At 38.8% G+C, this 15,182-nt stretch overlaps 1 protein-coding gene across 1 annotated transcript in view; it reads right to left on the bottom strand.

Moving 5' to 3' along the window:
• Positions 1 to 1,004: 1,004 nt before the first annotated feature.
• The window catches only part of gna11b (guanine nucleotide binding protein (G protein), alpha 11b (Gq class)), a 36,064-nt gene continuing 21,886 nt past the window's right edge, over positions 1,005 to 15,182 (bottom strand). The window contains exons 4-7 of the mRNA XM_061743884.1: positions 11,509 to 11,637; positions 8,698 to 8,827; positions 8,296 to 8,449; positions 1,005 to 5,681 (exon numbers count right to left, since the gene is read on the bottom strand). Of these exons, the coding sequence (XP_061599868.1) occupies positions 5,491 to 5,681; positions 8,296 to 8,449; positions 8,698 to 8,827; positions 11,509 to 11,637 (604 nt within the window). The 3' untranslated portion in view covers positions 1,005 to 5,490. The remainder of the gene's footprint in view (positions 5,682 to 8,295; positions 8,450 to 8,697; positions 8,828 to 11,508; positions 11,638 to 15,182) is intronic.

Here is a 15,182-nt window from a genome sequence, read left to right as displayed (position 1 = left end):
GCGGCCCGAAAGAGATTTTCGTGCGGCCCACGAGAAGTTTCCAACACAAAAAACCGAAATGTTAATTTACTAAAAAGGAAGGCATAAATAATTGCCATGAATCGCAGCATATCCGATAATATATTTCTTCTCCAAATCCATCGTTATTCCACAAAGAGAGCAGTTTTCGACATTGTTTTAGTTTTCTAGAATGCATTTGCCGATTTTATTTCTTTGTAGACGGTTGTTTATTTTTATTAACTGACTACTATTATACTATACTATTAACACTGCTAAAAAAAGATGATAGAAGATATTTATTCTGAGAATTTCAGTTTTGAATGTGAGGATAGTGACAAAGTAAAACAGTTAAGAGAAGTGCTGACTTTTCGGCACACTGGCGTAAATATCCGCGCAAATTTTTAAAAATAAATACACTTAATTGTACTGGAAAAATCTCTAAATCACAAAGAAACACTCTCGGATGTAATAAGAAAGATTTAGCTTTTAATTAAATTTCCTATAAAAAGCGAAAGATAAAAAAAAAAACACTTGTTTCTGTTTATCTTTGTAAAATGATATTAAAAATATCTTACATAATTTGAAAAAAAAACGAGAAATATCAAGAAAAGATCCTGAAGAAATATATTTTACATAATTAGAGTGTAAACAAAGTGCATATTTCCTTTAAAATTAACTAAACTGATATTGGATTAGATAACAATAAAAAAAAAAAAGAATTAGAAAAAAAAATTGTCGCGCCGTTTTTGTTATTTTGAGCGTGCAGCCCGCGAGAAAAGAATTGGTCAAATCCGGCCCGCCAAGCAAAATGAGTTTGACACCCCTGCTTTAACATGTGCTGCAAGATGCTGGAGACCTTCTACCGGTCTGCGAGAGAGCGCCACCTACTTACTGTGGTCTGCTGGGAAATGCCAGCAGGATCACTAAACTCACCCACGAGGCGGGAACCTTTTCACAGCCGTGTCTTCCATACACTCTCACGAAACCCACTCAAGACAACCTCGGCAAGTATAGGAACAAATTTATTTCGATTTAAAACAGATACCTTGTCATTATGTTTCTCTCTTAGAAGGCGGCAATGATTATAAGTCATGTTCATGTTTGAATGAGGATCAGGCAACAGTGGCTGAAACAAATACATGAAACACATAAAAATATGGCAATAGTTACGTAAAATCAATAAATCGATAATTGATTGAACCCCCCTTCATTAAAAGGGCTCTTCAATGAAAACATCCAAGCCCTCACTTCCAGCACAAAATAAACAGCACATGCAGTAATAATTACAGTTTCTTAAAAAAAAGAAAGAAAAGAAAAACAAAACAATATCAGATTATCTTTTAAATCTTCAATCTTAAATACAGAATAAAGTCTTTGTGTTCTTAATCATCTCTATACTTTTAGTCTCTGGTGTTTTAGAAAGGGGGCCACCTCATGTGGTGGCCCTTCTGATAATGACCACAGCGTTGGCACTTAGAGAGAGCCTTGCTCTAGAGAGAGTGGGGTTGGCACACTCAGTATAATACATCATTTACATTTTGGTTTACATACAAAATAATATTAATTAAAAAAAACAAACCAAAAAAAACAGCATTTTTTATACACAGCACTACACAATTGACCTTCAGCTGTCATTGAACTGAGGAAAAAAATAAAAATAATCAAGTGGTCCTAATATATAGTGTTCTGGTAATGTCTTATTATAGACAAAAGAAAAGAAATCAAGAATCACAAAAAAAGGGAACAAGCTCTATGCTGAGTGTGCACCAACTCCATACTGATGTTCACAAGAAAACGTCCTCTTATTTCAACAGCAAGCTCACAGGAAGGGATCTAAAACAAACCTGGCCATCCAAGAGTCAAAGAGCTGCAGCTGTATAAGCTGTAGAGCGCCGGCATCAGCATATTCTGTTATTCAAGTCAGCTAAAGGCAATAAATAAGTAATGTCATGAAAAACCAACCCAATCTTCTCACTTAATGCTTCAAAACCGAAAAGATTGAAGAGATTTATCTTTCTTACAGGCTGCACTTGATAAGACATGTGCCAAAAACATACCGAGACAGTGGGCTGTGCACTATGGAACACCTACACGGCCCTTTAATAGTGCCAGACTGGTAGAGTTAACAAATACGTGGGTTGAAACCATAAAAGTGAGCTGCACTCAACACACAGTAAATATTAACTACTGATAAATACTTGGGTATGCTGCCTCGTTTATCACGTCGCTTCAATACTGGCACCCTGATCCTCTTTACATTATTCTCCAACAGTTGGCCTCTTCGGCAGGAGGTTAGTGTCAGTTTCGACAGATGAGATGGCAGTTAAGTGGCGTTTTTATGTATAATGTATTCTAACACCATTAAGTTTGAAACACTTTCACATGAATCCTAACTGTTAAAGCACTATTTCAATTTTGCTTCTTCAAAAAACAAATTCATATACGGAATGAAGAAAAACAAATGTAAAGGATTTCAAAGAAAAAAAAGATGGATCAAATTCGCCCCTGCTCGTCAAAAATGTAATAGCTCTTGGTTCTTTAAAATCCTCTTTCTGGTTGCCTTCCTAAGTAGAAATGAATGCAGGTGCAAAGATAAACTACTTAGCCATCAGCTCCAACTCAAATACTTTGGGGTGGGGGGGGGCATGCAATACTCGTCGTGGTAGTAGTGTCTTTACAGAAAAGCTTTATACTGCTTGAAGTCTTACAAGCAACACTGTGATACCAATGCAAACAAACTGTAGTGAAGGGCAGAGAGGGGCCAAAGGACCTAAAGAAATACTTCAAGAAGCCTGCCTAGTGTTGGAAAACTCTCTTCCCTTCCTTCCTTCTCTCTCTCTCTCTATACACACACGCACACACACACACACACACACACTAAATATATACATACACCACTTGCATTTTCATTAACACTCTGCTTAAACTTCTTAATAAGCGCAGACTGCGAATAATCTCCATTTATGAACAACTATTAGCCGTGAATGACTTGGTTCGCCCTGGTCCTGCGCTCCGCTCCACTCCCTGCTGTCTGATAGACCGTGATAGCCCTTAATGAGGATGATGCGTAGGTCAACTGAGAAAAAAAAAAAATTATCTGCACTTCACTGGTACTATTCAAAGTAAGCATCCAGAAACTGGAAAATAATGCAGAGGGTGAAAAAAAAAAAAAAAAAAAACAAAGAAAAAAACCCACTTATGTTTGTATTATACATTTTTCTTCTAGGTACGTATTACAGCGCTGCATCTACAACCCAAGAGGAAATAACGTGTTAAAAAAATTGTGAGGGCTCTCAAAGAAACAGAACAGTATCATCATGAGTGGAGATGTGATGGTAATTACAACTAGAAATGTCACCAAGAAATAGAAAGCAGAGATAATACCTTATTATAACCAGACATTCATTATTTTCTTTTTTGTTTTCATTTTTTTCTTCTTTTTTTTTTCTTTTTTCTTTACAGCAGTTCAGACTCAAGTAGTCTCTGCCATGAGAAAAGGAGCCCTTCAACATGACAGAATCACAAGCAGTCAAATTTATCACCTCCAAACCTGGTCCATAAATTATATAAATACAAAAAAAAAAAGAAAAGAAAAGAAAATCTGTAATTACTCTTAAAATCATAGTGTCACCATTCTGTGAAGTTTTTTTTTTCTTTAAGCCGTCTTAGTTTTACTCTGTTCAGAGCTGGTGCAGCAGTGTGAAGTTCTCAGGCTGCTTGACGAAGAGCCTGCGACCGTTTCCGTCTCCACGACAACTCAGCTCCGAGTAATCCTATTAATCAAGTCAACAAAATCCATAATCACAGTATTAATACTACCATATATTCAAAGAAAAATACTATTGTAATGGGGTTGTTTTTTCTTTTTTGCCAAAAAAGAAACAAAAAAAAGGTGTACCACAGAGTGTTTTTGTACAGAAGTGTTTTGTGTATATGTATTTACAAATATACACAAACATTTTCAGGCTTTAAAGTGTTTCCTGTAAAAGCTTCATTAACCCCCCCCCCCATTATTTTTTGATAAAGTGAATATATACGGAAAAAAAAAAAAAACAGAAAAGAAAAAATAAAGTGGAATTAAACCGAAGCACATCCTGATAAAAGACGCGCGTCTGATTGGACGGCTGAGTGGCGCCGGTACGATGTCAGAGATGCGAACGTGCGCTCCTTTAACCTCGGCAGGTGTGCATGCTGGGTTTTACTTGGTTTAATGAACAGCTCAAAACCCGAGCTTCAGATGCGCTCTGCACAAACACAGATGACATTCCTCTCTAACTGCTTCCCCCGATCAGATCGCCAACCTCCAAAAAAAATGTAAATAAATACACCTACGTTTTTTTTTTTTTTTTTTACCTGCTGTTAGTGTCTCAAATCGAAGATGCAGGGGTTTACAAGTCAAGGAGGGAAGCGTGTGATAAAGAAAACAGATCTTTAAAGTATACTTGTGTTGCTTTTTTTTTTTCCTATTTTTTATTTGCATTTTTTTTTTAAATAAATGTTTTCATTTCTTAACACCCCTTCACTTAGTCACTGTTAAATAGAATTAGACGTAGCAACAAATTTCTATCATTAAAAACATGTTAAAAAAATCTCTGCAACGAACAGATTTTGATTAGCTATGTTTCGCCCCCCCCCCTCTTGCTTTTTGTCTTTAGTGTTTACATACGCATTTACTTCATTATATACATTTCTATTTTTTATTTTTTTGCAACAGCGATGCTCACACCGGGAGTACATTCATAGATGTGAGGCAGAGACAGAATCCGCAGCTCCATCCCCTCGTATCTGATGTGCCGTCTCACATCCTGGCCGAGTCGCTCTGAGGCATCTCTTCGTCAGCACTGCTGGTCCTCGGATGATGTCAGAAGATGAAGAACTCAACTCCTCCCACAGAGGCAGAAGAGGAGACAACGGAGGATCTGATCTCGTGTAGCTCGGGGCCGACTCTTGGGGCTCTTGGAATTCGTTTTTTTTTTTTTTTTTTGCCCCCCCCCCCACTAACTAAAACACAGTTCCCTGCCAAGCAGCGCTGCCCCAAATACGGATTCACACAAATGCCGAAAATCCCTTCCAGTCATTATATAGCCCGTGTGAAAGGTTTGTGCGCCAGAAGAAATGTGCCGGAGCCAGGGCCAAGTCTGACACACGGAGCAGCTTTTGGAGGGCTGAAGACGCTGACACAAGCTGCCGATAGAAGGACGAGGAAGAGGTTTTGGTGAAAGGGGGGAGGGAGCGAGTTCACAGATGGGGCGGAGTGATCTGTGAATTACTGCAAGAAGAAAAAAGAAGAGGGGGAGGAGGGGAAAAAAAAAAAAGAAAAAAAAAATCGGAAAAGCAATGGTTCTGTTTTTAACCGTGTGTCTGCGTGTGTGTGCTTGAGTGTAAAAGCCAAACTGGTGTGCTGTGTAATGCATGTGGAGTTGACGGCACATTCCCAAAAGAGGTGTGCATTTGTGCGCCGGGGCAGAGATGTGCATCGTACGTAAGCCTTCACACCAGGTTGTACTCTTTGAGATTGAGCTGTAGGATGGTGTCTTTGACAGCTGCAAACACGAAGCGGATGTTCTCAGTGTCCGTGGCACAGGTGAAGTGAGAGTAGATGATCTTGTCGCTGTCGGGGTTCAAGTCCACAAACATTTTGAGGATGAATTCCCGTGCCGCCTGGGCATCCCTCTGAGGACCTAAGCGTGGAGAAGGATAAATCCATGTTAGCGCTGGAATGGCCAGCTTTTGATATGAATCATGACATCTGCATCTCATATTGTACATCAGGATTTCTGACCCTAAAGAAACAGTTTCCTTCAACATCTGTGGTCAAAGAGAGTTATGCTGACGATGGGATCCATGGGGACAGGGACAGCCACCCTACTCTCACTATTTTCTTTTAATGCTACACAGCTACCGTATTTTGCAGACCATTACAGGTGCAATCTCAATGAACAGGTCTATTTTCATACATAAGGTGCACCGGGTTTTGAGGTGCATGATAAAACATATAGGGCCCGATTTACTAAGATCCTAAATAAAGAGTACTTAATTGCGTGTGCACTGAAAAAGTTTGCGCGTGCTGTTGTTGCGAGGTTTGCGGGTGATCAACTAAGATTGCGTGCGCAATTGATAACAGGTGCAAACAGCAGTATTTAAATTAGGTGTTGCGTGTCTTACGGTTTGCGAGCGCAAACTCTGCGCCATGGAGAGTCTGGATGGAATGCACAGTCACAAGTCACAATATTGTCACCCATATTGATTATTCATCAGGGCAAAAGTACTAACTGAATTGCGTGTGCAATTTTGCGCATTTCAGAGACGCAGTCGTCTTTGCACGCTGTTAGTAGATCAGCTCGCACATTGGTTTGCGGGTGCTGTCAAGTTTGCACAGGTTTTTACGCACGCAAACCTTTAGTAAATCAGGCCCATAAAGCGAAACAAAACAGTTTGGAGAGTCGAACTTTATTCAACTCTTTCACAATAACTCAGAATATCGATCAGTTTTAACTAATACAGAAAAATAAACTCACATTTTAAATTATTCGTCTTCCACAAATAAAAGTGGAGGTAAGCGTCGTACTGCATCCTGTTCTCTGATTGGTTCATCGTTGCCAGCGATACCGGACATCTGGAGTTAGTGTGAGGTTGGAACAACGTTGTTTTCTAACATTAGATTATGATGTAGATTTCAAAATGGAGTTTACGCTAAAAACCTAATGTTGGCTTGACGTTTGATTATAGTAAGGTAACATTGACTAGATGTTAGATGATGGTTGCTTGCCAGCACTAGATAATTAGTTATCTACCGTTGTCTGACGCTGCAACCCGTATCCAGCCAAGGACCGACTTTAACGTGTCAGCTGAACGGTTCGACCATCGATCAAGCTGAGCGGCTTCGTTGCTTGCGAAAGTCACACTAAAACTGCACCATTTTTGAGCACAGCGTACCTCATAACATTTTTTGAGGGCAGTAAGCACAACAAAAAACATACATAAGGTGCACGGATTATAAAAATATTATATACTTTGAGAAAATTTCAAGATTTTAAGTGAGCGGAAAATACGCTACTTTGAACTATATAAAGCTCCGGCTACCCCAGTTGCCTTGGACGAGCTTGTAGTCATCAAACAAACCCGCAGAAGGTCAAGTATTTGTACACCAACCATTTATTTTCTAGCCATCGGATAAATTATGATTTAATATACAAGATTTATTGACTAATTAATAAAACAATAAACTGTTGTTGACATTTACCAACTTGTAGAGGACCACTGAAACAAGTCTGGAATCCACTGACGTCAGTACAGAATAAGCTCCTGCCCTGTGATTCTCTGCCAAGTCTTTAATGTAGCCGTTTGTCAGTCGTTACATGTTCTGGAGTTTTCTATCTTTAGTCTCGTCTTGAATTAAACCTAACTGGGCGGTCAAGTAAGCGTAAAATCCAGCTAAAATCAAATTTTTTTTTAAGTTCAAAAAGTCTCGACTAACTTATGCAGAACACTTAGGATTAAATCAGTTTGTTGGTGGAAGAAGTGACCGAATCAGCTTTGCTGCATCTGTCTGAATGTGAGGTGATGGTACATTTCCACACAGTTTTGTCTTCTGCGATATAGTCGGTAAACTAAAATAACCTTGTTCGACTAAAGGCCTTATTTGTACATAATATCACACCCCCTCTGTGTGTTTTACCCCCTCATTTCATGCTGTAAGCTCTGAATATGACTTTATTTTAGGATGTAAAATAAATCAATTATAAAAGGTGAGGAGGGACTACCTTCTTCTAAGGAAATTACAAACTATTTGGAGGTGTCACGGGTCCAAAGTTAACTCATTAGTACCCCACATAAACACAAAAATGCCTGGAAAAGACCATCTGATGTCCTCTCTAAAAGATGAGAGGTTGAATCTTTAACTCATCCCTTTATCTTGAATGTCAGATTAAAAACGGTAACAATGTGCGAGTCCAGATACAGTACAGTACATGAGGTAAATGTGGAGAGCCGGCCCCGCAGGTGAGAGCTCAACACAGCAGAGTCCTTTTGCAACATAGATGGTATTTAAAGATGGGCTGGTACTACTGGTACGACTGAATAAACACTACATTTTATTCTGCGTCTTTAAAGTATCCTTTCAAACGACTTCTCCCAAAGTTTACCTGAAAGAAAACTCGGACCTGAACGTGGCCAGAATAGACACACGAGATACAAGTAAACTAAAGTGAGACCTGTTATAGCGTTTCGCATAAACATTGTAAAACTGCTGTCATGATGCATTTGCTTATTCAACACAAATATAAAATCTCTCACCATCAAATTCGGGAAAGTAATCGACCAAATGGGAGTAGGAGATCTTCTCCTCTAGGAGGTCCTTCTTGTTGAGGAACAGAATGACGGAGGAGTTTTGAAACCACGGGTAGGTGATGATCGTCCTGAACAGGGCCTTGCTCTCCTCCATGCGGTTCTGAAGGACCAAGTAGAGGAAAACAATCATGAGACTAATCTTGCTTGATGTGGATGTGCAAGACAGCGTCTCAAGATGCGTTTTCACAACAAAAATAAAAGCCAAAGAACTTGTGTGAAAAAAACAGTAGCGATAAAAAAAATATACGCATATAATTATAATAATAAGTATAATCTGAGTGTAATTTTGCCCCCCCCCCCCCCCCCGAGGTGTAGCAGATAGACGCGGTGTAATTTCTCTCCACTCACCTCATTGTCCGACTCCACCAGGACCTGGTCATACTCACTCAGCGCCACCAGAAACATAATGGAGGTGACATTCTCGAAGCAGTGAATCCATTTCCTCCTCTCTGATCTCTGACCTCCTACATCCACCATCCTGGCGGTGAGATAAAGGTGGAGAGGAGGATGAGTGCAAAAGCAAGAAAGAGAGAACCGTATTAGAATAGAAGCCCAGGTGGCCCAGTTCAGGTTAAAAAGATCTATTTAAAGATCATATGACTGATAGCGATTAGTGTTAAACTGGTGAAAATAACTTCTAAGCTCTTTGCGGAGATAGTTGATGCTGTTTTGACACAGTTTTGAATCCATCAGGATGCATATTCTGAGACAACTATACCAGATTTGGACCGTACCTGCATATACTGCTGATGATAATAATTCAGCAGTTTCATAATACGACTTCTGCTGTCTTTAGCTCTTGACCTCATTAAATAGAAAGTCTCTCATCCAGGGACCTATACAGGTATATTTTTACTCCCGTTTAAGGAAATATGAAAAAGTAGGCTCATCATGTATTCTGGGTCCCAAATGGTCGTGGAAAGATTATTTTGCACTCCTGTTAATTTCATTTTAAGACTGATCACAGGTTAAATAACACACCTGATGGATTCAACACCTGAAGAAGACGGTGCATTCAATTCAAATCAAGCCAGTTCTCTAGCCTGTGTGTAAAAGTGTCTAGTGGCAAGAATGAGCACACCAGTAAATAAATAAATGAATAAAATGAACTGGAAGTCTGAATGTGCTTCTGTATTTGTGAGAGATTCATGCAGACAGAAAAGTTTTCTGCTTCATACAGATCAAGAATCAGTTAAAGGAATCCCACTCAGTTCATCATTTTCAATAATCACACTAAGCTAAAGTGTGGTACTGTTCTGGGATTTTATATAGTGTCATATATGCAAAGCAATCAGATTATATTGCTAATGAGCTACGGTGGAGTTGGAAGGTCAGGGAGCGCTGATTTCTTTTCGGCTATATGGGTGTGTCGTAGGGCTGTTCGATTAATCGATTTTAAATCGTAATCGCGATTATGTAATTAGAACGATGTTAAAACGTGAAACTCGTAAAATCGATTTTTCACTTTTTTTTTTTTTTTTACCTTGTCTGCACACATATTAATGATTGATGGAAATACCTCTCAATACCTGTGACAAGTGCCCCATCGGAGAGGCTCTTTAGTGTAGGAGGGGGCGTTGGAACATGCCACCGGGCATCCCTCAAGCCAGATGCCGTAGACCGGCTCGTGTTCCTTGCAAAAAACTTGCAAATGTGAATAGCAAATGTAATGACTGACATTACACACCTCTACCTCCTTCATGGGTTGCATTATTATTTAGCATGCAAAGACCCAGTTTAGTTTAATTAGAAAATGTCTTGTTTTATTTAATTGGAAATATAACTTACTGTATGTTTGCAAGTGCTGATTTGCTGATTTTTTTTTTCCAGAGATAAAACTTTATATTTTATTATATTTTTTTAAACTTTTTTTCAACTTATTTTACAGAGTTTTGCACTTTATTCATTCATTTTTGGTTTAATAAGAGCAAAGTTTGCACTTAAAGCCCAATGGGGCAAATGTTTAATAAAAAAACAGCATATTTGAAATCATTTCTTTGCCTTTTGTCAATTCACAAAATAATCATAATCGAAAATCGGATTTTGAGAGAAAAAAATCGAGATTTTATTTTTGGGCAAAATCGAACAGCCCTAGTATGTCGCATTTCATTATAACATATAACTTTATCAAAACGGACTTGGGGACTTGTTGGAGGGGCAGGAGACATCAATTCAAGGGCAACAAGAAAAACTGGAAAGCAGGGCACGAGGAAAAGCTTGAGAGCCGCAACGGGCAGGAAGCCGAGTTGCAACGGTTGAAATCGATACCAAGACGAAAATGAGTATAAATCAATTTGAGCACAAGCAGGGAGGCTGTCAGTTACTGACGCGACTCACACAGCAACATTAGAAAGTGCAAGTTTCTTTGTAAGACTTCGGGTTTTCCAAGTTTCTCCTTGACAATGTCATCTCTTTCTCTTTCTCTTCAGGGAGTTCAGGTCCCAGTTTCATTAATCCTTCATTTATGACAAATGATTGAGTAAGATCTTCACAGTCAAACGAACTCTTGAAGAATGGTGCAACTAATAAAATGTCCCCAGAACTATTTAGATGCCTCGCCCGGGTGTTCAAAACGTGGACTGCCGAGGCAAAAAGGTGCGACATTGTCCAAGAAAGCTGAACAATTTCCAACGCTGCGATGCCCCCTGGTGGTGGCCCAGTCTACTGAGGTCCACAGAGACCCGGGGCGAATAAAGGCCCTCCAGGACCCACTGCCCAAAATAACATTCCTCCACAGCGGAGAAGACGACCTCGTTTCTTGTGACAGCCGGGGAGGAAAGGAGGAAGAAAAAAGGAGATGACCCATTTACAGAGACTGGGCACCAGAATGTAGGACTGTGTTGGTTTGGGGTTATTATTCTGTGTTGTATGATTGTTGATGGTGGCAGCAGGTAAGAGTATGCCCATTAAATATAGATTTAAGCATAAACATCATCTTTTTTTTTCTTTGCAGAAGTAGAAAGCGGGATAGGAATGGGATACGGTCAAAAACAGCTGTTTTCATCAATAGAGAAGGACAGAAAAAATTATTTATGGGAATCAGACAGGGGGGGCGGGGCAATCAGCTGGGGATGGCGGGTTGAGGGGACATTGAATGAGATTATTATATCATGACAAAAACCCGAAAAGGAGCCGGCAGCACGATGGGCGTCTTTCTACCTGAAAATGATGCTCTGCAAGTCGAAGGGGTACTCTATGATCCCTGTAGTGGGGATGCGGACCCTGAGTACATCCTGCTGAGTGGGAAGATAGTTGGAATCTGAAATACGATCCAGATCCGAAAGATAGCTACAGGCCAGCCAGTCAGGGGAAAAAAAGTGAGAGATATAAAAAAGGGGGGAAAGAAGACAGGAGAACAGTTATATAAAGCATGACAGACAATTACCCCCCCCTCGCAATTCCAAGAAAGTGTGGATCAGTCCTGTAGAAGAAGATTCACAGAAAAAAAAAGCCACATCACAGAAAAAAAAGGAGTTAGTTTGTGCCACTGTTCCACCAACTCTCTTTCCATAAACCCATTCAACTTTTGAGATTTGCCAACTGCTTGATACGGAACTTTTGTTACAAATTGTAATAAATAAATAAATAAATGGTTGGGTTATGGCGTAGTGGGTGAGGTGGAAGTCGGCGACAGCAGCAGTGTCTTCAGCAGCAGCAACAGTGGCTCTAGTATCTCGTGAAGAAGGATTGAACAGTTTTGACATCAAGGATAAACAGGAATTACAATTTTGAAAAGGCAAGAAAGCCTAAAAATGTGCAAATTCAGTCATTTATTGATTTCTTATTTTGAAGCGTCCTCCTGTGTGGCACGCCCCTCGCCCTGCAGTGCATTCCTGGGGAATCTTTGACATCACTGATTAATCCTTCTTCATCTGATATTTTGTGGCTTCTCCCCACACAGTTGAGTGCAGCATGTCTGGCCTTGGGCGGTATCCTGGAGCCAGAACCTCTGCACGATCGTGTACACAAACCACTGATATCTCATCAGACAAACATTTCCATTTACACCCCTTAGCACAACTTTTGTTTATTCAGTAGAATTTTGTTGCATGGACTTTTTTTTTTTTTTTTTTTTAATGGCTACCATAAATCTCGCCTCCCTTGAGCCAATTTGTCTCCGTACTGACAGGCATCAGTGGTTTATGTCTTAGCTGTGGGGATGCTGCAGTCCTGGTGCCTTGGGGGTACCTGAAGATGGCGTTCTCCAGGTCAAACGGGTACTCTATTATACCCGTAGTGGGAACACGGACCCTCAGCACATCTTGCTGGGTGGGAACATAATCCTCTGCTGTCACACGGTCTAAATCGCTAAGATAACTGGGGATACACATGAACAGTGTGAATGACACTGAAATTAAATCAAACTCAATGATTAATTCAGATTTTCTTCCAATCCTTCTCACACATACTTAAACTACAAACATTTAACAGAGTCACAAACACACCTGAATGCATGAGGACTTGAGGCAAAGTCTACTGCAGTATGTGAGACGACCACCAGGGGGCACTAGAAAATGGATCGATTGCCTGTGGCTGGGTGGCCTATGGCCAGCTACTGTTACAATGCAATTTTCTTCATTCATTTATTTTACTTTTGCTGTGTTAAACACAGAATTCAATCCATCAAATTATGTACCAAATTTTTGTCAGCAGAAATGGATAAACTGTTATTAGATTATTAATCACAGTTTATTAGTAGTAGTAGGAGTAGTAGAGTAGAAGTTTCAAGTTTATTCATTGGGATGGGGGGGTTCAAAGTCACTCTACTGCTTTGACTAAGCCGTCTGCTCTCCACAATGAACTTTGTCTGGGCATTTATTCCCTTCAGTTGTAATAAACCTCAACAACACACTGCACTACTAAAGACCAACTAAGTAAATAGCAATTAAATACCAAATAGCTGCTCGTGCCTGTGTCTATTAGACTTTTAAATTAATATCTTATATAGTGATAAGTGGAATTTTAATGAATGACATTAGTGATCACCTGCCTGTCTTTCTTATCTATGAATGTAATTATATAAAAAAGAGGGAATTAAAGGAAATCAAATACAAGAGAATAAGGACTGAAGAATCTATAGCTGCTTTAAAAAATGATCTAATCAATTGCACTTGGACCAATGTATATAATGAAACAGAGGTAGATAAGGCGTATGACTTATTTTTAGATACATTCACAGATCTATATGATAAGCACTGCCCTCTGAAACATTATAGCACCAAGAACCGATATGCAGAAAACCCATGGATGACCAAGGGGCTTCAAAATGCATGTAAAAAAAAGAATAGCTTGTATAGACTGTTTATAAAAAATAAAACGAAAGAGGCAGAGTTCAAATATAAGAAATATAAGAATAAATTATTAACTATTATGAGAACATGCAAAAAGGATTATTATACCAAATTATTAGAAAAGAATAAAAATAACATTAAAGGTATATGGAGTATATTAAATAGTATTATTAGAAATAAACAAATAAATCAAACATGGCCTGATCACTTTACAGATAAAGGAAGGGAAATTGTTACAATGAAGGAGGTGGTTGATGGTTTTAATAGCTTTTTTGTTGATGTTGGTCCTAATCTTGCTAAAGATATAAAAGATACTGGAAAGAAACTAGCTCAAATGGAATGTGGCGAGAGTAATGCAAATTCAATATCTTTGGGAATTGTTGATAAAAGGGAAATTATTGCTATTATAAATAGAAGTGCCAACAAAACTTCCACAGATTGGAATGACATCGACATGTCACTCGTAAAGAAAATAATTGAGGGAATAGCGGATCCACTTACTCATATGTGTAATTTATCATTTAAAACAGGCACCTTCCCAGAAAAAATGAAACTGGCCAAAGTGATTCCATTATACAAAGCTGGCGATAAACATTTATTCACAAATTATAGACCTGTTTCCTTACTGTCACAGTTCTCAAAGATACTGGAGAAGTTATTTGTGCAAAGATTAGACGATTTTATTGACAAACATAACTTACTAAATGACAGTCAGTACGGTTTTAGATCATCTAGATCAACTTCCATGGCTCTAATGGAGCTAGTAGAAGATATAACAGGATGCATTGATAAAAGAAAATATGCAGTGGGTGTTTTCATTGACCTAAAAAAGGCTTTTGACACGATTGATCATGGAATATTGCTAAAAAAAATGGAGCGGTATGGTGTCAGAGGGGTAGCACTCACTTGGTTACAAAGCTACATCAGTAATAGGAAGCAGTTTGTCCAATTAGGCAATTACAAATCAATGTGCTTGAACATCACCTGCGGTGTCCCACAGGGATCTATCTTGGGACCCAAATTATTTATTTTATACATTAACGATATATGGAAAGTGTCTAATATTTTAAAAATGGTGATTTTTGCAGATGACACAAATATTTTATGCTCAGGGGGAGATTTGCAGCAACTATTATTGATGGTCAAAAGTGAATTGCTAAAACTAAAGTGTTGGTTTGATGAAAACAAATTATCATTAAACCTGAATAAAACTAAGTTCATGATATTTGGAAATCATCAAATTAAGCAAAAGGTATGTCTGGAAATTGAAAATGTGGAAATTGAAAGAGTTTATGAAATTAAGTTTCTTGGTGTTTTAATTGATCATAAACTCTGTTGGAAGCCTCATGTAAAATATGTGTGCTCCAAATTATCCAAAAGTATTGGAATACTGGGCAAAGCTAAACATGTTTTAGATCAGAAATCACTTCAAATATTGTACTATGCACTTATTGATCCATATCTGTCCTATTCTGTTGAAGTATGGGGCAATACATATAAAAGCACTTTACAAAAGATTTGCACATTACAAAAAAGAGTCAT

This window comes from Cololabis saira, chromosome 16 (genome assembly GCF_033807715.1).
Source record: "Cololabis saira isolate AMF1-May2022 chromosome 16, fColSai1.1, whole genome shotgun sequence".
Classification (NCBI taxonomy): domain Eukaryota; kingdom Metazoa; phylum Chordata; class Actinopteri; order Beloniformes; family Belonidae; genus Cololabis; species Cololabis saira.
The sequence above is the reverse complement of the archived record's forward strand: the minus strand, read 5'-3'. Positions and strand labels throughout refer to the sequence as shown.